The sequence below is a fragment of the Perca fluviatilis genome, chromosome 16, assembly GCF_010015445.1.
Source record: "Perca fluviatilis chromosome 16, GENO_Pfluv_1.0, whole genome shotgun sequence".
NCBI classification, from domain to species: Eukaryota; Metazoa; Chordata; class Actinopteri; order Perciformes; family Percidae; genus Perca; species Perca fluviatilis.
In genome coordinates this window covers 3,934,098-3,957,318 of record NC_053127.1, presented here as the reverse complement: position 1 = coordinate 3,957,318, position 23,221 = coordinate 3,934,098, and the positions used below count along the sequence as shown (strand labels likewise).

Sequence of the window (23,221 nt, the reverse complement as noted above, 5' to 3'; positions counted from 1 at the left end):
ATCTGTTATTTCCAACCCTGAGTGGTACTTCAGTGCCTCGTCCTCTGAACACCACAGGATGGCGCTAACACACAAGCTGCAAGAAGTAAGTTTTAGTGCCTTTCTGAACTGACTTTGTTTTACAGCACATAAGAGCCGCTTTCCGACCAAGTAGTTACAGGAACGTAGTTCTAGGAAAAGTCCACTTCTAAGCAGATCTACTAACTACTCTCCCCCAAAACCGGTTTTCCCATTTGCATTCACACTGGCCAAGTGGCCATTGGGACTATAGGAGGGGTAAGGGAGGGATGCAAGCACAGCAACAGTCTTTATAGCGTTGAAATCAGAAAACAAATACACCAAAAAAGTATGAACTAAATACTAAATCTAATGTATATGGCATATTTGTCATAATTTAAACAAGTCTCCCGAAGAGAAACGGGTATCTCTCTCTCCCCCACCTTTGCCGGTTGCACTGTGGACGTGTGTGTGTGTGTGTGTGTGTGTGTGTGTGTGTGTGTGTGTGTGTGTGTGTGTGTGTGTGTGTGTGTGTGTGTGTGTGTGTGACGGCCAGACAGCAAGGTTGTCAAGCCCGCAGGGCATGCTTGTGGAGTTTAACTCCGAAAAGACAGTTAACCACAGGTTCCCGTTAATCTTACAATGGACATGTGTTGTGATATTTGAACAAACGAACCGTCAACGGCGAAATAAAAGCCTCTTATTTACGAGAGCGGTCTGAGAGACCTCCAGCCTACAGCGGGGTTTCTGAGCAGGACTGGTTTGGGCCATATAGGAACTGACCTTTTGTCATTGTAACACAGCCATCTAACCACCACTATGTGGAAAAGGGAAAAGACCCTGCCCTGAAGTAGGAGCTGAAAGAGTTACAGGAACTGTGGTCAGAGGAACTTAATAATCCCCAAATTGGTCCAGTCTGAACACGAGAAAAAAAGGGTTCTAGGAAAGTTATGTTCTAGGAACTGCAAAAATCCCTTTTGTCGGAAAGCGGTTAATGACCTGGCTGGATAGCTAGCATGTCTTGATGTTAAACATACTTTCAAATTATTTGTACTGATTGTCAACAATGTTATTGACTTTGAATCTTGCTAGCAAAGCGTTAGCTTTTCTGGGTCATAGCAGACTTAGTCCGCTCAGCTCGTAGAACCCTTCAGCTCAGGCATATCCTCAGCTGGTGCTCACTGCTCCTGATGCATGTGAAAGTTCCGAAATTTGGCACCGTTTGATTTTATGTGAACCAATACTCGGTAACACCGGTTATTGTATTGATTTGGTCGGTACCGGTAAAAGTACAGGGTTCGGTACCCAACTCTACTCTTTGGTCACTGTCCTCTTCTGGGTCGATGTCCTCTTCTGGATCCAATTGGACCTGAAAGATAACAAAAAGTCGTTTGTGTTGTCCTTTAAGAAATAATCAGCAACCTTAATTGTTCTGTGATGGTGCCCCCTAGTTATGTATTAATCTGGTGATATACGGTTAGTTCTCTGTTTACTTTATTTTGATACAGCCAATCAGATCTTTCAGAAAGGAGTGATGTCAGGGTTGTATCACATGCAGAACAGCTACATAACCAGGGCCTGAAATTAACACCCGACCACGCACCAAATGCAGGTGAATTTTGCCATTGCCGCATAAAACTGTCATCTACCTGCCACCTTGGCAGCCAATAAGAATTGAGTGACTCAGAGTTATTGTTTTTTTTTGCCACTTTTGTTCTTTCACATTTCAACCAAGTCCGCCATTTGCTTGGATTTGAGCTAAAAATGTGGTGCCGCATTACTGGGGTGAAGAGGCAGGCTGAAACAAGCAACCAACAAAAAGATGAGGACGATTCAAAGAAAAGTAAAAGAAGACGTTTATTATCAAGTGGACAGTTGGTGACAATGGCAAAGTTCGTGATGTGCTGATTTACGACAGCAGTGCAGAACAAATGTGCTGCTGTGACGGTCGTGTGTATGGCTCAGAGAAAGAGGTGGAGGGAGAGGAGTGTGTCTGCTCCTTTTTGTGGACTCAGAGGAGCAGTCGGTATAAGATAACTCTGACAGAGGAAATCATTAAATAAAAATATGTTTGATAAGAGTCATTTATTTTATTGATTTCGTTAACTTGATAGCACTTAAATGTGTGTTCTTAACAAGTTCAAGAACGATGCTTGTGCATTTCCTGTGTTTCACCTTTATGAGGCAAAAACAATTTGCTGGTAAAAACCATATGTGGCTAGTGGATTTTAAAATTCACCAGTCACAGTGGCTGGTGGCCAAAAAAGTTAACTTCAGTCCCTGTACACAACACAGGAGTCAGACTCTGATCAACAACCCACATTGTGACACCTAGCTGTCTGACGCAACAGGTAAGCAAGTTCAAGGCTTTTGTGTTCACTACACCGTGACATCACACTGAAGTCCCGCCCCCAACGAAGGGGTAAAGAATTCCTGCTATCTATTGCGTGAAGGTGCCTCCTCGTAATTCGGTCTGCGAGCAAACAACAGATAAATGCCTAAAAGCTGCTGTGTGGTGATATTCACCAACAATGTAAAGTCAAAGAACCCTTAACTTATTATAAGCTGCCGAGCCGAAAAACTGAGCTACAGACGGAAACAGACGTGAGGAATCAGCAGGAAGAGAATGGGAAGACACTTAGCTAACGTTATACACAAAGTTACATTTTGTTACCAAGTCAAATATTGAAATATCTATTTTAGCATCTATATTTATGTACGTTAAGCTAAAGCATTTGTTACCAAGTCAAAAAAAGGTTTGGGCTTCTTGGTCACTGATCCTGGACCAGTAGCATGATTGCTCGTCATCCCTGAAAAAGAAAAAATTAATATTTCTTTAACTTAAAAGAGCTGGAGAGGAGGAAACCCTTTGAATCAAATTGTTAATCGTATGAACTCTTCAAACCTTTTTCCTCCTGCCGATGTTTCTTCAGTTTCTCCACAAAGGGGCGCAGCAGCTTCTGGACGGCAGCGTCATTTATTGGTATCATCTTCATCATTTTATCTATTTCAGAGATGGACCCATATGTCCCGAAGTGCTCGAAGATTAAATAAGAGATATATCTTCTGGCTTTGCCAGTTTTCAATTTTACAGGGAATTTGACCAGATTGAAAAGCATCTTCGCAAATTGTCGCTCAGTCAGCTTCTCCAGGATGGAGCTCAGCGCTCTTTTCCAACTTTTTTCTAAAAGCCTTGATGTCATCTGCAACACAGAGAGACAAAAAAAAAAAAACTGGTTAATAGCTACAAACCTAGCAAAGAGGAAACCCTCAAACGTCACTGACAGTTTACTAGATTTACGCCTCAAAGAGAACTTCTGTATTACAGCAACTTGAGAGGAAAGCAGTCACTGCTGCTACCTTGAAGGTTTTGGAGGATTCAGCTGCTTCCAGGGACAAATCTTCCTCTTCTAGCTCTACAGGATCCATCTGAACAAACCACAAGAATAAAACAACATTAGATAGAATTCCTCTAATACAGAGAGGGACCCCTAGGGGGTCCTCAGAGTCAGATATAAATCCCCGCTGATGATAGGCTCACTGGCCTATAGGTAAGGTAGTTACTAAGGCCATCCATGGATACAGTTCATCCTAAAGATTCACTGTGTTACATGTATGTGTATCATTAACAGATGATTTATAAAATCATGACGACAATCATTATTTTAATAGCTTAATATTCTATGCACTAAAAAAGTATGTATAAATATATATATATATATGTAGTAGGGGGTCCCTGCTCCAACTCTCTTTCAGTTAAGGGGTCCTTGGTTTAAAACACGCTGAAGACCCCTGCTCTAATATATTGTCAAATATCGGAAATACCTCTCAGTATAAGACAATATGATACAACACAGCAGTTTGTGTTTCTGTTGAATTATACAAAAAGTTTTCACACCTATAGTTTGTTTGCTTTGGTCCAAATCCGTTGATGGGTTTTAAAACTTGAAGCGTTTTCCCCTTGGTTTGTTTTTGTTTCGCAAAGTTGGTGTGGATCGAGGTCAGATTACACCTAGTCTCGCTTTTCCAGACCGTCCTCCAAAGTGCCCTGAAAGAGGGTCTGGCTACTCCACATAACATTCTGGGGTGGGAAGAAAACGTGCTCTGGTTTAAGGGAATTTCTTTTAACCAATCAGAATCAACATGGGCGGCGCTAAGCTCTGCACAGAGCCGCTACAAAATATTTGTGAGAGAGAAAACTCAGATTGGACAGATAGTCTAGCTAGCTGTCTCAATTTACCCTGCAGAGATCTGAGGAGCAGTTAACCATAGACATCATAAATCCCCCAGAGGTTAGAACGCCAACACAAAGAAAGAGGAAGGTAATGGGCATCTGGCGAACTTTCCTGCAGCACCGGAGCAATCCCTGAAGTGAAACAACAAGGATATAGACTAGATTACACTAAGGTTGTAGACCTCGGAGGATGGGCAAATGGAGGACCCGTCAACATCCAGGAAGAGATATCTAATCTTATGGAGCAGCGCCCTAGGAGCCACAAGTACGACATCCAGACTTTGATGTCATGCAGACAGTTGACCAGGGAGAGAGTGGAGCTGAGTGGATGGTTTGGTGCTGATATAGAGCTGTGTATCATCAGCATAGGAGTGGAAACTGAGACCATGTTTTTTGTACTACCTCTTCTTAAAGTTTGCATGCTCTAAAACTCTCAACACTTCTGATACTCACGTGACCATACACGACACATGAGACACTGCCTAAACAGAGACTAGTGATTGGTCATATAATTTGTGGAAATTGTCATGAAGGTTAGCATGCATGTTCCCACCAAGGCTAAATTAAAGATTTGTGTCACGCTATTCGCGTTAGTTTGATTGTGGGATCTATTTGGATCGTTTGTGTTTAATCGCGGACAGGTGCGTTAAGTGAAGGACGTCAGTGAGTGATTTGTAGGCAAGGAGGGAGAGGTGTCACAGAGTAGCGGCTGTGTGAGCAAAAAGCGAGAGGAGATAGCAAAGACGATTTAAAGATAAAAAGTCAATTGACATATAAAGCAACGCGCTTCTTAAGATTTGGTGGATTCATCTGTTGTCAGTACCGTTGGAAAAGTGAAGGGTGTTACAACCTTAAGACTGCAGTGCACACAGAGACTAGAGTTTCACAAGCAAAAGCATACCTTTTTTCTTTACTTAAATCACTAATTATTTTTGCGTTAATTTAATCCCACATAGTGACATCGCAACTACAATTAGATTAATTGTGCAGCCCTAACCTAACCAGTCTCACTCATCATGCTCTAACCTTACCAATGAATACTGGCCAATCAGAGGCTGAGTAGGGTGATCATACCTTCAGCAGAGTAGGATTCCCACAGATTTAACAACAAACATGGCTGACTTGTGGCTTCATAAAAGTAGAGCGAGGAGATCACTGCAGGTACCTTTTCAATTCTGCTGTATACAGTTGAGTTCAGCGATACGGTTCCTTGTATTTCTGCATCTGCTGAGAGTGGTATTTTATCAAGAAGGCTTTCTTCAAAATCTTCATCCAGTTCGAAGCCAAACGTCTTTGCCAGAAGTGGAGAATCCACAACAAACATGTGCGGCTGGTTGTTGAACTCTGCCTCCAGGTAAGTCTCCTCCTGACTGGCTTTTATGATCCCTATAATCTTAATTCTCGCCTTCTTGGTGCCGACACTTTGAACCTGCAAAAGAGAGATTGACATTAACAGTCTAACCAATCTTTTCCTTTTTTCATTCAAGTTTAAAGGTCTATAATTATTATTGCTTTTATTTTCTTTTAATATGTGATTTTATTTGTGATGTTAACCTTTGTCTTTCTTGTTTTGTGAACACTTGGCCATGTCACCTGATGTAACAGTCATAACTGCAATCCTTAGTAGTGCCACAAGATGGGGCCCCCCTTTGTTATTATAGCAATGTAGTATAGTGCAGACGCATTGCTGCATTCTTCTCTCCTCGGACCAACAGAAAACACACACGAGAGACTTCACTAACGAGTTAGTGCAGGTTATGCTATATGTTCTCCAGCTCATGTATGAATAGAAAATATAATAGAGACCTGGCAATGTATGGTCGTGAAGAATCTCTGCTAGTTGTCTGTGTACCCTTGCATGTATTGTGTATTAGTGTTCTTTATGTATGTACAATTATCAATAGATACATGCAAACCTATACCATTTCTACACCAGACTCGATGTTGTCCGTTACTCTGGCACCTGTCATTAAGGATAAAGTCGGCAAGGTGGGGAGCGTGGATTTGGCTTTGTGTTGTGGGTGTGGCAGTAACTCAGTCCGTAGGGAGTTGGGCTGGATTGGATTGGTAGCTGAAGAGATGCCAATTCCGCTCCTGGGCACTACCAAGGTGCTCTTGAGCAAGGCACCATTCTCCCCCTCCCCAACCACTCAGTGCGCTGGTCCAGCGCTGGCAGCCCCCTCACTCTGACATCTCTTCATTTGTGCATGAGTATTTGTGTGTGTGTGTGTGTGTGTGTGTGTGTGTGTGTGTGTGTGTGTGTGTGTGTGTGTGTGTGTGTGTGTGTTGTGTGTGTCTGTGTGTCTGTGTGTGTGTGCGTGTGCGTGTGTGTATTTCAGGCCTGTGTGTAGTTATTTCTAACAAACAGAGAGTAAATTGTAATTTCCCCACTGGGGATCAATAAAAAGTATAAATAAAATTAAATAAAATGGTACCGATCTATGTATTTACGCACTGAAGGAAACTGTAGAAACCTATAAAAGGAATACTTCTCTTTTAAAATGGTTTAATTGATGCCTCCAAGGCTTTTATTTCCATAAATATGCTACCTAGCTGGAGAACGCCACTTTTCAAGCCCCTTGAAGATTTTTAGGCAATTTTCCTTCACATTCCCTTGCAAATTACATATTGTGTCTTTTTAGGATTCCAAATTTAGCGTCCAGATTTGCCTCATTCCTCAGACTTAACAAAAAACATGGCTGACTTGTAGCTTTATGAAAGTAGAACGAAAAGATAACTGCAGGTACCTTTTCAATTCTGCTGTATACAGTTGAGTTCAGCGTTGTTTCAAAGAACTGATGGATCTTGATGTTGGTAACCTTAACAACATCTCCGACCGATAATCCGTTGCATTGCTCGATGGCGTCCCCCCACATGAAGATGTCGATGGAATCAGTGTTGTCTTTTAGTTGGAAACCTCTCTCTGTGTCGTCCTTACCATCAGTCTTTTGGACAGGATCAATCTGAACAAACCAACAGTACAAGATTCAGAAATTAAAAAAAGAAACTACTTATTTTATATATATAATTTTAACATACATATATATATATATATATATAATATTATTTTTAAGATGCATTTTCACCGTCAGATTGGGTATCATGTATAAGCAAAGAACTTTGTCTTAGTTTTCCCTTCAAAATTGGAAAATGGATTACATTTTTTTAATCTATGTAATTCAATCTTAAAAAACAAAAAACGATTACATATCATGAGCATCAAAAATTAATGATGGGTTTTATTTTAAAAAAATGATGACACGATACTTTTGAAGTGAAACTGATTTTTTTCTACTGCATTCGATGCCCATCATGTGAATAGAAGCCTTTAATTGCGTAAAAGGTCCCCATCACTCCTCCCCGGCCATACTTTTGAACGTTTTGGTGGCCTCTTGAGCACGCTGAACTACCAACTCCGTCAAATACACCACGCTCGTCTTCACCGCACCACAGACTGTACAGATTGTAGCTGCTGGGGGCTGTGGGCCAATCACACGTTGGATTAAATTGAAGAACGCATTCATGTCCCATTAATGCACGTTACTGATTTAGCTTTTTCCCCGTAGTCTTTGTGCTTTCTCGCCACGCTAATTTCCTTGGATTGTGGTGGCACCTGGATCGTGGTTGCGCCTATGGATGTCACAAGAACCGATGCTTCGTTACCACGCAAATCCCCTAATTCTAAAAACGTGATGCACTTGTGTTTCTACAGTACCACAAGAACCGGGGATGCTTTTCAGGGGTAGCATATGCGCCTACAGGTGTTCTAGTCTGTCATTAAATGCCAAAGGAAGAAGAACTCCTACCAGCACAAAAGGACAAGAACACGTGCAACTGCAGCAACAGTTATGCCTCAACTCTTGGAAAAGTATGCAGTTGCAACACTACGCTCTCATAATAAGTAAAACTGGCTATATCCGGCATGAGAGCAGAGTGATGCGTATGCACCATGGTGATCCACTCTATAAACATGAATTGTCTTTTTATTTTTTCTAGAATTACCCTTTTATTCACAAATGAGTCTTTTTAAGTTTGTTTTAAATACTTGAAGGTTACAGTACATGCCAGTGTTGTTATTTTGTTATGTTTGTTGTTATAGACTGCTACATTTCTGGTATAAATGCCCACTGCTACAGTTAATATTAGTCATACTTCTATTATGCCTCTCTATCACTGGGCTGATATTGTGTAGACTGAACCCGACATTACACAAACTGAGGTTTCAGTTCCACCTCTACTTGCTGTGAATTTAATGTTCAAGGAGATCAGTTGTATATCTATGCTACATGCATTAACATTGCTTCTTAAAATGGAAGGATGGATTTCATGTTTTTTAAATGCATAATCCCTTTTACCAAACTCTATAACAGTTGAAATCCAGTGACCATTAAGTTCTCCAGTTTAAACTCACGTCTGTAATGGTTCCTTCCACGCTCACTTCTGTCTTGTCAGCAGATAATTTGGCTTCTTTAATGGAGTACATTGGGCTCTCTGGATAAATTAGCTTCCGAGCTTCCATCTCACGCTTCTCTGGGACGTCAACAGGGCTCATCTGTAACACTTTGCTTGACTTGGTAACCTTAACACCATACTCATCTATTGTTAGCTTTTTAAACAAGTAGGAGCTCTCCTCCTTAATTTCTTGGAAACGTTTTTTTCCATATACCATCACTTTAACGCTGGCTTTCTCATCAGCGACAGCCAGATAAAAGAAAAACTTCTTCTCTTTTTTTGGGGTTTTATACATGCGCAGCCCAGATTTCTGAACAACTTTCCCATCAAAGATCTCAAGAATTGGGATTTTAGGGTGATCTGAAGTCACATCTATCCACTCTTCCTCCTCCTCCTCCTCACGTTTCCTCTTCTTCCCTGAAAAAGAAATTTAAAATGTAAATTTGAACACAAACGCAGATTGTGCAGTTCTACGTCACTCTTATTTAAAACAACTCAAACTTATTTATTCTATGACATCATCAGACGATTTTACTTAAAGCTATAGTGCGTAGTTTCTGTCGCCCCCATGAGGAATTCTAAGTAATGACAACAAAAGTTTCGCACCAAAGCTTTAAAGTGCTCACATAATGCATGTTGGCTTTTTCCCTTTCCTTTATTGTGTTATATATCTTTTTTGTGCATGTTATAGGTTTACAAAGTGAAAAAGCCCATCTCCAACAGAAAATACTGTTCACAAACTGCTCCAAACAGCTCTATTGTAGTCCAGCCTTCACTTCAGAGACAAACATGGTCACTTTGTAACACACGTTATAATGCTTGCCTAGCTGCTAGCATGGCACGCCCTCATACTCTGCTTCTGACTGGCTAGTAGTCCTTACTTCCTGACAGCAACAAAGTGTAGGCTGTGGGCAACTCTGCTGTTGGAACACAGACAGACAGCACTGCAGCACACAGTTTGCAAACTGCACAAACAGTGACGGCTTTGACCTTCATGCAGTCTCTGGAGTTTATGGCAGTTGCTTATCCGGTGGTAACACGTGGGCTACCGCACATGTGGCGTCTGCAGAAGCAGTTTGCCAGTCTTTGCTTGGATGCCAAGAAGCACAAGTGGTGCTTGGTTATCATTCCCCCCTCAGTACAGGAGGACCTGTGATACTGGGAGTCCCCACAACACCTGTTAAAGGGAACCGCGCTGGGACGTGTGACCTCTTATGTCATGGTGTTCACGGATGCGTCTCTGACAGGGTGGGGAGGAACTTGCCTAGGGAGAGCAGTAGGTGAAGTGTGGCCTCTGACGAAGGTCTCCAACACTTCAGGCCCCATATATAGGGGAAGCACATGCTGGTGAGGACCAACAACAGCACCACAGTGGACTAGCAGGCAGGCCGGAGTTCTGTCCGCTGCACAATTGTGGATGGAGCCTGTGGTAGTGGGCCTCAAAGCAGCGGATCTCTCTGAGAGCTCTCCACGTCCTGGGACTGGGGAGCAGGGATGCCGACCTTATCGAGAGGTGGACTCCTACCAGATGATTGCCGACTTCGCCCCAAGGTGGTGAAGCAGATTTAGACCCTATTTGGGAAGACCAATTGACGAAACACCCACTGCCCACCATGGTTCCCCCTGACTCCAGACAAAGAAAGAAAGACAATCCACCGCTGGGGGGTGGACACATTTGGACATGTTCCTGTTGTTCCATATTCTCTGCTCTAGTCAACAAATGTCTTGTACATGGCAAAACATATCTGTTGGTATGGGAGACCGGGGTTTGCATCCTGGTCAGGAAGTGCCAAACATCAAGTGTGATCCTTTGGCAAGATCTATCTGAGAGTCATACCGGCTTGGATATCGCCTGTGTCAACAAGGTCGGCATCAGATGTTAGGGAACCAGGACAACTTAATGAGAACTATGATACTTGAACAAGACCCAGTAACCATCATATGGGCAGACATCCAAAAATAGGTTTCTCACATTAAGAGTTTGATGGTTATGATCCACATCTACTGGCTAAAGAAGCTGACTGCACTCTATGAATGCTTGGCAGCACAACTGAACCAGCTGTTAAGAGTTGGGTCCCATCCAGAGTGGTCAACCCAAGGCTGAACAGTCCTGATCATGAAAGACTCCCAGAAGGGAGCATTCCTTCCAACTACCAGCAAATACCCTGCCTCTGCACAACATGGAAACTCCTGTCAGGCATCTCTTCAGCTAAGATGAGTAGGCACATGGCTCAATACTCAAACAGGGCCCAGGGGTGGACAGAGCAGTCGCTCGAGACTGTAAGAACAAACAGACTAACCCATGCCGCACTCATGGATACTGGAATGCTTGAAACTGTATAACATCAACAGGACACTAAGAGTCTTAATCAAGAACTCAATGGGGCTATGGAAGAAGACTCTAGAGGCCAGCATAAAGTGTGGCATATACAAAGGTAATGCTCTGTCCCTGCTGTTGTTCTGCATAGGACTGAACCCCTCAGTCAGATCATCACTAAGAGTGGCATCAGCCACCTCCTCTACATGAATGACATCGAGCTGTCGGAATGACTAGATAAGTCTGTTATGATTTGACACTATAAATTGTGTGTGTGTGTGTGTGTTGCCTACCAGCGTCAGGTTTTTGCTTCTCAGCTAGTGATCCTGACAAACTCGTACGTTCGCTCATCTCTGAAAAAGACATTTTAAAAAGTTAGTTTTATCTAAGTTTTTCATTTATCACATAGTATCAAACAGTTGGTGCTGAAAGATGAAGCCAATGTGGAAGTACTGGCTCCAAAAGGAGGTCAATTCCCATAGACCCCCACTTTAAATTGCCTGACTTTTCAGCAGAATTAAACATGTTTACAGCCTGGTATATACTGTAAAAGGCTCTCTGAAAGCAATCAATTATGTATTTGTTTGTCATATTTGTTTTTATCACTTCGTGGTTTTAATTCAAAATTCCTTATTTCATTCACTGTGATTTAATGTTAAAGAATCAAACATGGGGAAAAATAATCTATATCGATTTCCTACCCAGGTTAGGGTTAACCCTAATGTCTGTGATTTTATTTCCTTCTAATGTTGCTTCTGCTGTAAGCGGCATTTGAGAGCGGAGTCTTCTTTCTATATCATCGTCCACTTTGAGGCCAAATGCGTTTGCCAGAAGTCGAGTTGTCACAAAAAACTTCTGCATCTGGCCGTTGAACTCTACTACCAGCTTTTTGTTCTTTTTCTTCTTTTTTGATGTTTTAATTTCCATTATTTGAATCCTCCCAGTCTGGACAGCAGCACTTTGAGCCTGAATAAAGAAAAATTGACATTCATAATGAAGGTTTGGGACAAGCTGAATAGTACTGTACAAAAGATACTGTAAAGTAGTTGTATAGTTCAGTGTTTCCGTTCTGCATTTGCGAACCATGAAATATTTACCAGCCAATAAACTGAGCAGAGACAAGATTAATCTGTCTTTACCAGTTTGTTTATGATTTTATTTAATGAATTTTTCTAATGTTTTTGCATTGGTTCATTAGGATGTAGTTCATTTGCTTTTATGGACAAATGGCCATACCTTGAATTGTCTCATCCAACTAATAAACTGAACAAGAAACGAGGAAGAAAATCAAACATCAGTAAAACAGAGACGTCCTTGCAGCTACCTTGGAGGTTTTGGAGGATTCGACTGGTTTCAGGGACACATCTTTATTCTCTGTCTTCTGTTCCATTGTTTCGGCTCCAACAGAATCCATCTGAACAACAACCACAATATTAAAACACAGAAAATTTCTGACCATTACCGCCCGCACCCGCAACGTGTGTTACACTCCCGCCCGCTCCCGCAATGTGTATGTCCACTCCTGCCCACACCCGCAAAGCTCTGAGAATTATGCCTGCACAATAATAGAGATGCATTATAGGTAGATAGATAGGTTGACCTCCCGCACAGTGACCACAGTACTCAAAGTAAACCACGTTCGCCTTCTACAAATGTGTGTTTTTCACCTTTTTAATGTCTGTAATTTTTTTTTTTCCTTGTATTGTTGCTTCTGCTGTGAGGGGCATTTGAGAGCAGAGTCTTCTTTCAAAATCATCGTCCACTTCGAGGCCAAATGCGCTTGCCAGAAGTCGATTTGTCAAAAAAAATGTCCGCTTCCTGCCGTTGAACTCTACCATCAGGTGAATGTTTGTGTTATTGGACTTTTTAATTCCCAATATTTTAATCCTTCCAGTCCGGACAGCAGCACTTTGAACCTAAATGAAGACAGATTTACATTCATAGTGAAGGTTTGAGATGAGCTGAAAAGTACAGAACAAAAATCTAATCGATAAAGTAGTTGTGGAAATCAGTGGTTCCCAAAGTTCCCAAAGAACAGAGATGTCCCTGCTGCTACCTTGAAGGTTTTGGAGGGTGCTGCTAGTTTCGGGGACGAATCTTGCTCTTCAGTCCTCATTTCGCCAACAGGATCCATCTGAACAAACCACAAGTTTAAACAGAAATAATTTCTCTAGTTCAATGTCACCACTCCCCAGAAGAAGTTTGAACATTTTGGAAGTTATAAAAGTCATGAAAAGTTGTTATAAAAGCCTGAATGTCCTTATAAAGCTAAATGTTTTTATCTTTGACTAAACTTTCTACATTCAAAAATATGGAATTAGTAAGGTGCCAAAAAAAACCTGCACAACAACAACAGTACTGAAAAGTAAACCGCATTCGCCTTCTACAAATGTGTCTTTTTTCACCTTTTTAATGTATATAACTTTATTTCCTTGAAGTTTTGCTTCTGCTGTGAGTGGCATTTGATAGCGGAGTCTCCTTTCAAAATCATCCTCCACTTCGAGGCCAAATGTGTTTGCCAGAAGTCGAGTTGTCACAATCACCGTCTGCATCCGGCCGTTGAACTCTACCACCAGGTGAGTTTTCTTCTTACTGGACATTTTAATTCCCATTATTTCAATCCTCCCAGTCTGGACAGCAGCACTTAGAGCCTGAAAAAAGACAGATTGACATTCATAGTAAAGATGAGCTTAAAAGTATACAGTGTACTAAAATTGCTCCAATAAAGTAGTTGTATAGTTCAGTGGTTCCCCAAGTGTCTGCATTACACTGGGTTTGCACCAGAGCGCCAAAAAGTGACAGTGTCCTGACCCAAAGTGCCAAAAAGTGACGCCAAGAGTACTGAAAGCGCCAACATTGTCCCATTCTGCTTATAAACTTAACAACAAACAAATCGCTGACTTGATATGAAAGTCAAACACATTTCAAACAGATGTTAGCATCAGTAGAACAGAGTTGTCTCTTGCTACCTTTGAGGTTTTTATGGATTCAACTGGTTTCTGGGACGAATCTTGCTCCTCTGTCTTCTTCTCAGACTCCACCGCTCCAACACTATCCATCTGAACAAATCACAAGATAAAAACACCATCACAAAGAATATTTAATTCTAATAGTCTAATAGTATTAAGTTATTAGTCATTTCTTTTCACATTATTTGATGCTGATGCTGGATGTTTCAGGGAGGAATCTTGCGTCTCGGTCATCTTTTTGGGCTTCTTCGTGGGCTTTGCAGCATTAACAGGATCCATCTAAACAATCATTACACAACATTAGAACGAATTCCTGTAGTTCATTTTCAAGTTTAAAAACGATTAGTTGATTGTCTACGCAACGTATTGTACCATCACTGTAAAGCTCGCTGTTTTATCACCAATCCGCTTATTTTAAAATGCATCTCACCTTCCTTTTTTTGTTATCTGTGCACTGAGCACAACTTTCCCAGCTAGCATTTTTGTGACAAGTTTACTGATGTGTGTATAAAGAGTGTAAAAGTAATACATTTTTTATAAACGTATATATATATATATATATATATAATAAAATACATGTCCAGATAAATCTTTTCACAGCATCAGGGTGTAGTATTATTAACCTTTGTCTTTCTCACCTGGTCAGGTTGGCAGCTCTTCAGATCTTAAAAAGAAGAAACAAACATCAGTGTTGTTGCACACTGTCGATAGTTTTAAGGTAAAACTTTTAAATCTTTTGTAGGTCAGAGGATCCTAAACATGGTTTGCTCGGTGGGATTTGGTTACTTGTTCCATAAATTTAATTCTTTCTGATATTATTCTTTTTTTTATTATTTTGGAAATGATGCCAAACAGGGCCGTAAATACATTTTAATACATTATGATCAAATTTCCAGAGATTTCCAAAATAGCCTGACTAGTTGCACCTCATGATATTTTCACACTTTCAGTAACAAAAAAATGAGAAATGCCATATGATATTTTTTAAATGAATGTGGTTACATAAAGGGGAGAGACACTAAATATAATAGTGTTTTTTTCTATAAATCTAGACCATTTTTTTGATATTGTTCATTTTAACGTATTTATATGTGAGTAACTGTAGATTGATATGATGCTCATCAGTTTACCAGAAGTTAATCAGAGATACATCTGCCTATCTATCAAAATTATTCTGATTACACTTTATTTAAAGGGGTTGTGCACAAGACTGAAATGATATTGTCATTGACAGATGTCATCATCATGACACCTGTCATAAACATGAAGGAGTCATTAAGTGTCATTCGGTAAATTATGACACTTTTAATGCAAAGTTAGCATTGTCTGACTCAATTTATCACCTCAGTACTGCATTCACTGTCGTCTAACGTTTAAATGGCGCGTTCATGCCACCTGGGAATAACAGGCACCGCCCCCCTGGTTACGTTGTTTTTCCGACTGGTAGCGTTCACATGGTCGGGATGCGTGTTCTTTTTCTTCTGTTATATTGGCGTTTGGCATAACAACTTGTTGCATGACTGCCACCAACGGTTGGCCGTAGCCGAGAGCATCAGTTGGTGAAAACATGGAGGCCACAATAACTAAAGATCTGCTGCTGGTTTCTTATACGAGCAGACAAACAGCACATCGCCAGGTGTTTCTTGGCAGAGGGGTTTGTCCACAATAAACAGTTTATTGTCATTAAAATATGTTCAGTGAACCAAAGTCGCCTCCATCAAACGTCAGCTGTCAACAACGTGTCACCAACTTGGAAACTCGATTAGCAAAATCTAGCCCCAGTTTCCCTCCTCTGATTCCCACAGGAAATGACGTGAATGGTGACGTTTTCACTCGGAAAAATGTTTTTCCGATGTCCATGAACGCACTGAAAGCCTCTGAACAGCCACACGGGTGTAGCCTATGTAAATGTTGGGGCGTGACAAAGGTAGAGACTAGAGCCACTGAGTTGACGTCAACTCGGTGGTTCGTTGAGATGTGCCCGTTTTCAGAGGCAGTTTCAAATTGTGAGATTTGCAGAGGTAAGGGGTGTAAATGGGATTTTGAGCTTCTATGTATGTCCTATATACTGTCGTTACTCAACTATGACAAGGTAAAATCGGTTTTGCATTCTATCACCCCTTTAATAATTGTCATGACATATTTATGACAGGTGATGTTGTCTAGGTTAATGTAAAGTTGTCATCACAAAGATTGTTGTCATTACATAACACAGATTGTTGTCTAAAGTCAAGTTGTCATGACAAATATATCTCAAAAATATCTAAAAGTTTCATAATTTACTGAATGACACTCAAAACATGAACATACACAGTCATGAACACTCAAAATGACTCCTTCATGTTCATGATAGGTGTCATGTCAGTCTTATGCACACCTCTTCAAATAAAGTGTTAACGTAATACTTTATACGTCCAGTGCTTGAAGTGGGCAAAAAAAGATGCCGGTACTCTCTTGCATTGGCAAATCATTATGACATTTTACATTTCTACCATGAAAAACAAAACTTGGAGATATTGCTGGTACAACAATTTCTTATTATTTATTAACAACATAAGTGTATGTATTTTTTTAAAGAAGTCGTGTGTGTGTGTGTGTGTCATTCTCTTGACAGCTTTAGTCCCCTTTCTGTCTAGCCAGAAGTGACGCAAGTGATGCTGCTACATGATTTGCAGCCCAGTTTGTTATCTTTAAAAATGAGCCAGCTGTTCGTGGAGCAAAAATACATAATTTGTTCCCTTGACCAACAGTCAGGCCATCCATGTGTTTCATTACTCACGTTATTGTTGACGTCGGTGTCACTGACTAAGGTAACGTTAAGGTTGGTAGCTGCAGACTCCTCATTAACGCTAGCAATTCCGCTCACATCACATTAACGTTATTTTGAAGCTCATGAATCATACTTGATATTTCTGGTTGGACTTGGACCTGTGTTGACGTGTCTGGCTCTGGCACACGTGTTCTTTTAGTACCTTTCTGAAGCCAGGCTAACATAACGACAAAGTCAATATGCTTCTTCTTAGTTTCTAGGTTTTCAGCAGTGAAAAATCTGTTACGGTCAGGCTGCAGGCATCAGACAGATTTTCCAAACTGAGGTAAGTCACGTAGTGCCCTCTGGGTAGTGTAGTTTATGTAACGTTAGTGTCAATCTCTCTGACACCGACGCTTTCTCTGTCAGTGGTAGAGTACCGGCTACATGCGAGAAGTAGCGGTACGCAAGAAAAAGTGCAGGTATGCTTAAGAGTAAAATGTAGAAGTGCCAGTACTGCATACCGATGAGTAACGGCCCACTTCGAGCACTGTATACGTCAATACATAATTAAGTTTGATTTCCTTTAGTTGACCTACCAGCAGCAGGTTTTTGCTTCTTGGTTGCTGATCCGTGGTCAATTGAAAGTTTTCTCATTGTCCCTGAAAAAGACATTAAAAAGGTAAACAAACACACAAATTGAAATTGATTCTCTCATTTACCGTTTTTCAGAAATGGTTGTGAGTGAGTGTCTGAAATTAACTTCATGGTTCTACTAGACATGACTCTTTTTTTGGTACCAGTACTTTCTCGTTTTGTTTTCCACTGCCGATAGTCACTGTTCTCAGTTGATCCCCAAAGCGCCGCCACGTGACTCTACTGTGACATGTTCAACGCACACACGCTGCGTCATTTCATCATTAACCAAACAGAGGGACGTGTTCATCAATTATATGGCTTAGTTTTGTGTTGCCATTTATTTTTTTTATCTGTCGAGTGAATAAAAACAATTGTGGCCGTTGGCTGTTTAAAACTATGTATTTTTTTTAAAATGTCTTGTGTCGTATTACTGACTATTCTGTCTAAGAACTTCACCCTCTTCTATCAGCTCTGCTCACTTGGCCGAGGTGGTACCAAAAAAAAGTATATATCGATTTACACCCTTAATTGTATCAACTCTTTAAACCTTTTTTTCCCTGGCGTTGTTTCTTCAGTTTCTCCACAAAGGGGCGCAGTGGCTGCTGGACTGCAGCATCGTTCCTTGGTATATTCTTCATTATTTTATCTATTTCAAAGATGGACCCTTCTGTTCCATAGTACTGAACGATTAAATCAGGGATTTCTTCTCTAGCCTTGCCATCCTTCACTCCTTGAGGGATTTTGAACAGATTGAACAGCATCAACTTGAATTCTGAATCGGTCAGCGCTCCAGGATGGAGCTCAGGGCTGGTTTCCACTTTGCCTCTAAAACCCTCAAAGACATCTGCAACACACAGAGAGTCAAATGAACAACATTTGCAAATTAAAAACAGAAGCCTAGCAAAGACGAAACAACTCAAACATCACACTGACTGTGTCACAATGTCTTTGTTCATTATTTGTGATGATTTCCACACAGAACTACCAGTATCCCGTGTAGATTTTGTTGTGAGAGCGGCCAAACGGGACAAAGAAAACAGAAATGAGAAAAGAGTGTCTGGCTGCAGACCTCCTCCGTCAGAACACAAAACAAAATAAAATCTCTTCCGGTGAAAGTAGTTTGGTCGTTGATTTATATTTGAATGGCAAACTCGATTCCTTTTAAGGATTCGGGTTATTCTGAGTCACTCACTAAACTGATCTGGTTGTGCGAGTCACTAAAGTCAGTATTGATCTATAGGCGAGCCGAGGCGAGCTTGCAATGTTTCGGACTGTCTGCTTGACCTAATTGCATTTTAATATAATACATTAATACACCAAACCTACAGTAGGCCAAGCTAGGCTACGTGCATAACATTGTATGTTATTTCAGAAGTGAAAGAATGGCTTTTTTTGTGGATTTGCTTTACCCTGAGCTCGAGGAGAGGCTTCACTCACTCGGCTCTGCTACAGATCCACAGTAAAAAGTGCTGTGTGGACTACAATCTGTCAGATTCTAGAAATTAAATTAGAAGATTAAATTAAGATGAAACCTAACTTTTTGGTTTGGGAACCGCAAAACTGATGACTGATAACTGATGATACAAGTAAAAGTAATGATTTACAATGTTGAGATAGAAAGACTGTATGAAAATAAATTTCTGGGTGTGATTCTTGATTAGAAATCTGCTGGAAACCGCACATTAAACATGTTAGAGCAGGGGTGTCCATACTTTTTTTTTACAGGGTGCCAAATTTGATAATGTGAAGGCTTGAGTACTATTTAAATACAATATAACTTCTTTACCAGGTTCATCAGTGGTGATAAATTATCTGAAGTCTATACTGTTTGAATGTTTTATTAGACTCAGTAGTAGAACATGTCCTTGGCACAGGGCACTCTCACAGACAGCAGTTACTTGCACAACACTGGTTTCATCGTAGGCAGTTAGTCCTTTTCTAGCAACACGGGGCAACTTTAAGGTGTTGGCATGGTTATCACTTCAAGCACTGACTTGAAATGTGGGAAACATTTTGGTTAGTTCTGTGATTTGCTTTGTCTGTAGTCTACCGTGTGGTTATCCTGAAATGCTTTGAGAAGAATGAGAATAATAAACGTTTATTGGAGCAGCCATAAGTACAGCCTGTTTAAATCTCCATATTCTGACATTTATTGACAAACTACACCTTACTGTTTTTATGGCATTACAGTAACGCACAAAAACAGTGAGCCGTGTGCAGTCCTTATTATCAGCCTCTTCATGGGACAGATGAACAGCTTATAGAGATTCATATCAGTCACCACTGAAATCAGAGTGTAAACAGAACATGCTGCTAATCTCCTCTCAGACTCTTCACCTTTTTTCCTTGTTTAAACCATACGTTTAGATAGATAGGTAGTAATACATTTTTCCAAATACACTAGCAACAAAGTCAATGAATGGTTACTCACTTTGTTCTTCTCTTCAACCACCGATCGTTGTGTTCTTTGAAATTAAAGGAAGTAAAATGGGCTCTCAGTGGCACAGAGACACTTTGTCTGAAATTGTTTGTGGTAGAAACCAACTTAAATCACGTTTTATAGCCGTCTCTCCACTCTCCTAAAAATAGATTAGAGTGGATTTTTAATCATCATATTGTTATTATTAATTTATTTTCCAACTTTGACAGTTAATCCTTCATAACATCCTGTTTCAGACTTAAAGTTCCCCCCTCCAGTGACAATGGTTTATCCTTCAAAAAAAAGCCGTACTTTCACTTTCACGCTGTGTGGACAAAGTTAAAACTACACTATGTTTGTTGTGCTGTCAGTTGGTGTGCAGGATGAATTAGCTTTCAAACATCGACATCGTTTTGCAGTTCATCCTCAGAAAGCAATCTGGACGTAAACAAAGACAAGTATTTATCCCAAAACTAAAGATCTAAGTTTTTAACAAACAAAAAAGACTCACACAAACAAAGTATTTTCAATTTTTTCTTCTGCGTATTTATACTTTTACTTGGACAAATATAGTCAACAAACAAATCCGGGTGTAATATAGATTAAGATAAAACTTTAATTACATTAAAATCAGAAAAAACTGTATAATAAAAATAAAAAAACTTTTCAAGCTGCAACATTAAAGTGATGAACACATTAAATACACATTTTCTTTTCTCTTAATTTCAAGATGTCAGAACTTTGAGATTCTCTTAATACAGTAAACATCTGCAATTTATCTTTCTTTGCTGAATTCATCATGTTTCTACAGTTAACAGTTATGTATAAACTTCTTGACGGTAGAAATTATAAATGATGAGGAAATGCAGTCAGTCAGAACAAAAACCAGAGCGGACAAAGCCTGAGAAGTAGACAGTATGAAGAAAAGGAACTAAAGCCAGGTTGATCCACTGCTTTCCAGAGAGCTGAAATTAATCTGAAGCTAAATCAAGAAACTGTGGAGTGTGATGATGAATCTCTAAAGTAACTGATTAACTATTGTCATCTTTAGATTAGAATCTTTTAAAGCTTGTTTTATTAAGTGAAATTTGACTTTTCGGGCATTTTAGGCCTGTATTATATAGGACAGTTGAAGATGTGAAAGGGGAGAGAGAAAGGGAATGACATGAAGCAAAGGGCCGCAGTCGAACCTGCAGCTCCTGCAACAAGGACTGAGCCTTTGCACATGGGGCGCACGCTCTACCAGGTGAGCTATCCAGGCTCCCCGTGAACTTTGATTTTAAAGTGATTCACAGAGGAAAACATGTTGTTCTTTGTTTCAGCCACTAGATGGAGGCAGAACTTCACAGATGGAAAAATATGCAGATGTGAAAATCTGAAGAAAAACAAATTGAGATGTTAAAATAAATACCACTTAATGCAGTGTAGCTGTTTCAATTAATTGTATTCATAGTGTCAAATCATAACATCTGTACAGAGCCCTGGAGGTGACAGGAACGAGTAGTTCTTTAAAAGTGTGCACACGATTTATAACTTGCATGTGCGTTTTACTAAAGGGCATGCCCGCTTTAAATAAGTTGCACGTACACTTTATGCCTACCAAACACTGGAAGACTTTGAACAGACTTGGAAAAGACTACAGTCTGACACCATCTCACATCTAAAGACAATCATCTCATATCTATGTCTGTTTTTCTTGTGATCAAATGTTTTTTTTTTATATTTAGAAATTATACACAGTGACAAACAATTACAAACAGTACACTGAGACTTCAGAATGCGTCCCAGGGCCAAAAAACATAGAGAGGAAAGACGGGAGGGAGGGACACAAAACAACACATGCAGAAACAGACACACACAAACACATACATAAACAGACACACACACAGACAGACACAAGACAAGGGACCAAACACATGCGCGAGTTAAGGCAAAGGCTGCAGCAGAAGGCTACAGCACAGGGCTACAGCCTGGACCTCAACGATTCAGTGATGCTGAGCCAAGTGTGCAGAGTCTTTCCTGGCGCTCCATGGATGCGCGCTGTAGAGAGTTCCATATACACAACATCCAAAAAGGAAAGGGTCCGTACGGATAGACAGATCATGAGGTGGTTTCCAACGGGTTGCAATCATTTTCTTTGCAGCAGTAAGTCCAGCAAATAAGTCAGTAAGTCCAGCAAGCACGTTTTTGAGTTCTAGAGAGCTGAAAGGCTGACAGATCATTCAGAATCAAGACATTGAAAGTAACAGGCACAGTAACATTAATCAAGGCGGACATTTTGGATGCAATATTGTTCCAGAACTGACCAACGGGCGAGCACTCCCAGATCATGTGAAGATATGTGCCTTGGGCAGAAAGTGCATAAAGGGCTGTTAATTATTTTCATGTGGTGCATTTTCACGGGGGTGAGATATGTCCTATGAATGAAATTGTAGTGAATCTGCTGATGGTCTGGATTGCGTAATACTTCTGGAATGTTAGACCATATAAATACGTCATGCCAGTCAAGATCGATACTCAGGCCTTGGCAATCGTGTGCCCAGATCCTCTCAATAAGAAGGGCAGAGCGGCCAGATATCCCTAAGAACTGATAAAGCCTGGATACCATACCACAGTTTTTAGGCTGCACAGTAATTAACTTCCGGATAGGATGGATGGGCAAAGGCCTCTGCTAAGGGACACTGTATGCCTTGAGTGCTGATCTTAATTGAAGGTAAAAGAAAAAAGAGGAACGTGGTAGATTGAATGCGTTCTGCAAGTCAGAAAAAGGTAACCTCGCTAAAAATGTCTTTTAGACAATGAAGTCCCCTTTGTTCCCATTGGGGGGTTACTATCGGCCTCCCACCAATCAGGAGTGCTGTATTATTTAATAAAGGGGAAAAAGTGTGCCAGTTACAAGCTATATGGAAGTATGTTTAAAAGCCAATCTTGAAGGATAATGAAGTCAGACTGAAGAGAAGCTTGAATTTGTGGTAGATTATGTTTAGATATATTTTTATATATATATATATATATATATATATATGACAGTGTCATCAGCATAAAGTTGAACAAAACAGTTATTAAAAATTGATGGTAAATCATTTATGTAAATAAGAAAAAGAAGTGGTCCCAATGTTGAGCCCTGAGGCACTCCTCTGTCTTGAATCAAAAAATCTGATTTACTTCCCTGTAGGACTACACATTGTTTTCTATTATGCAAGTATGAATTAAACCACAAAACTGCATTTTCAGAGAGGCCAATATCATGGAGCTTATCTAATAGAAGATAACGATCAACAAAATCAAAAGCTTTAGTTAAGTCAAAGATAGCACCTTTCTGTTCTATTACTTTTGATACCTTACATTTTGTTGCTAAAACGTCCATACTTTTAATGAGGTCAAATTTTTTATGAAGAACTTTTACTTGAGTAAACTTAAGTTATGAATACTAAACTGCTGACTG

At 40.3% G+C, this 23,221-nt stretch overlaps 2 protein-coding genes across 4 annotated transcripts in view; both read right to left on the bottom strand.

Moving 5' to 3' along the window:
- Positions 1 to 23,221, bottom strand: part of LOC120543671 — a 620,163-nt gene that overhangs the window by 150,591 nt on the left and 446,351 nt on the right. The gene's annotated exons all lie outside the window — the stretch shown is intronic.
- On the bottom strand, positions 485 to 19,842 carry LOC120543670. 2 transcript variants are annotated; one of them, XM_039776820.1, is made up of 19 exons: positions 19,789 to 19,842; positions 17,905 to 18,201; positions 17,318 to 17,380; positions 14,608 to 14,633; positions 14,150 to 14,248; positions 13,970 to 14,059; positions 13,406 to 13,651; positions 13,057 to 13,134; positions 12,668 to 12,916; positions 12,325 to 12,414; positions 11,702 to 11,966; positions 11,294 to 11,353; positions 8,643 to 9,100; positions 6,979 to 7,194; positions 5,397 to 5,660; positions 3,358 to 3,426; positions 2,903 to 3,200; positions 2,740 to 2,807; positions 485 to 1,366 (listed from the first exon to the last, which is right to left on the bottom strand). In XM_039776820.1, the coding sequence occupies exons 2-19, from the start codon at positions 18,116 to 18,118 to the stop codon at positions 1,226 to 1,228; spliced, it is 2,994 nt and encodes a 997-aa protein (XP_039632754.1). In that variant the 5' UTR covers positions 18,119 to 18,201; positions 19,789 to 19,842; the 3' UTR covers positions 485 to 1,225. The 2 variants fall into 2 exon arrangements, with proteins under 2 accessions (XP_039632754.1, XP_039632755.1); XM_039776821.1 differs by lacking the exon at positions 14,150 to 14,248.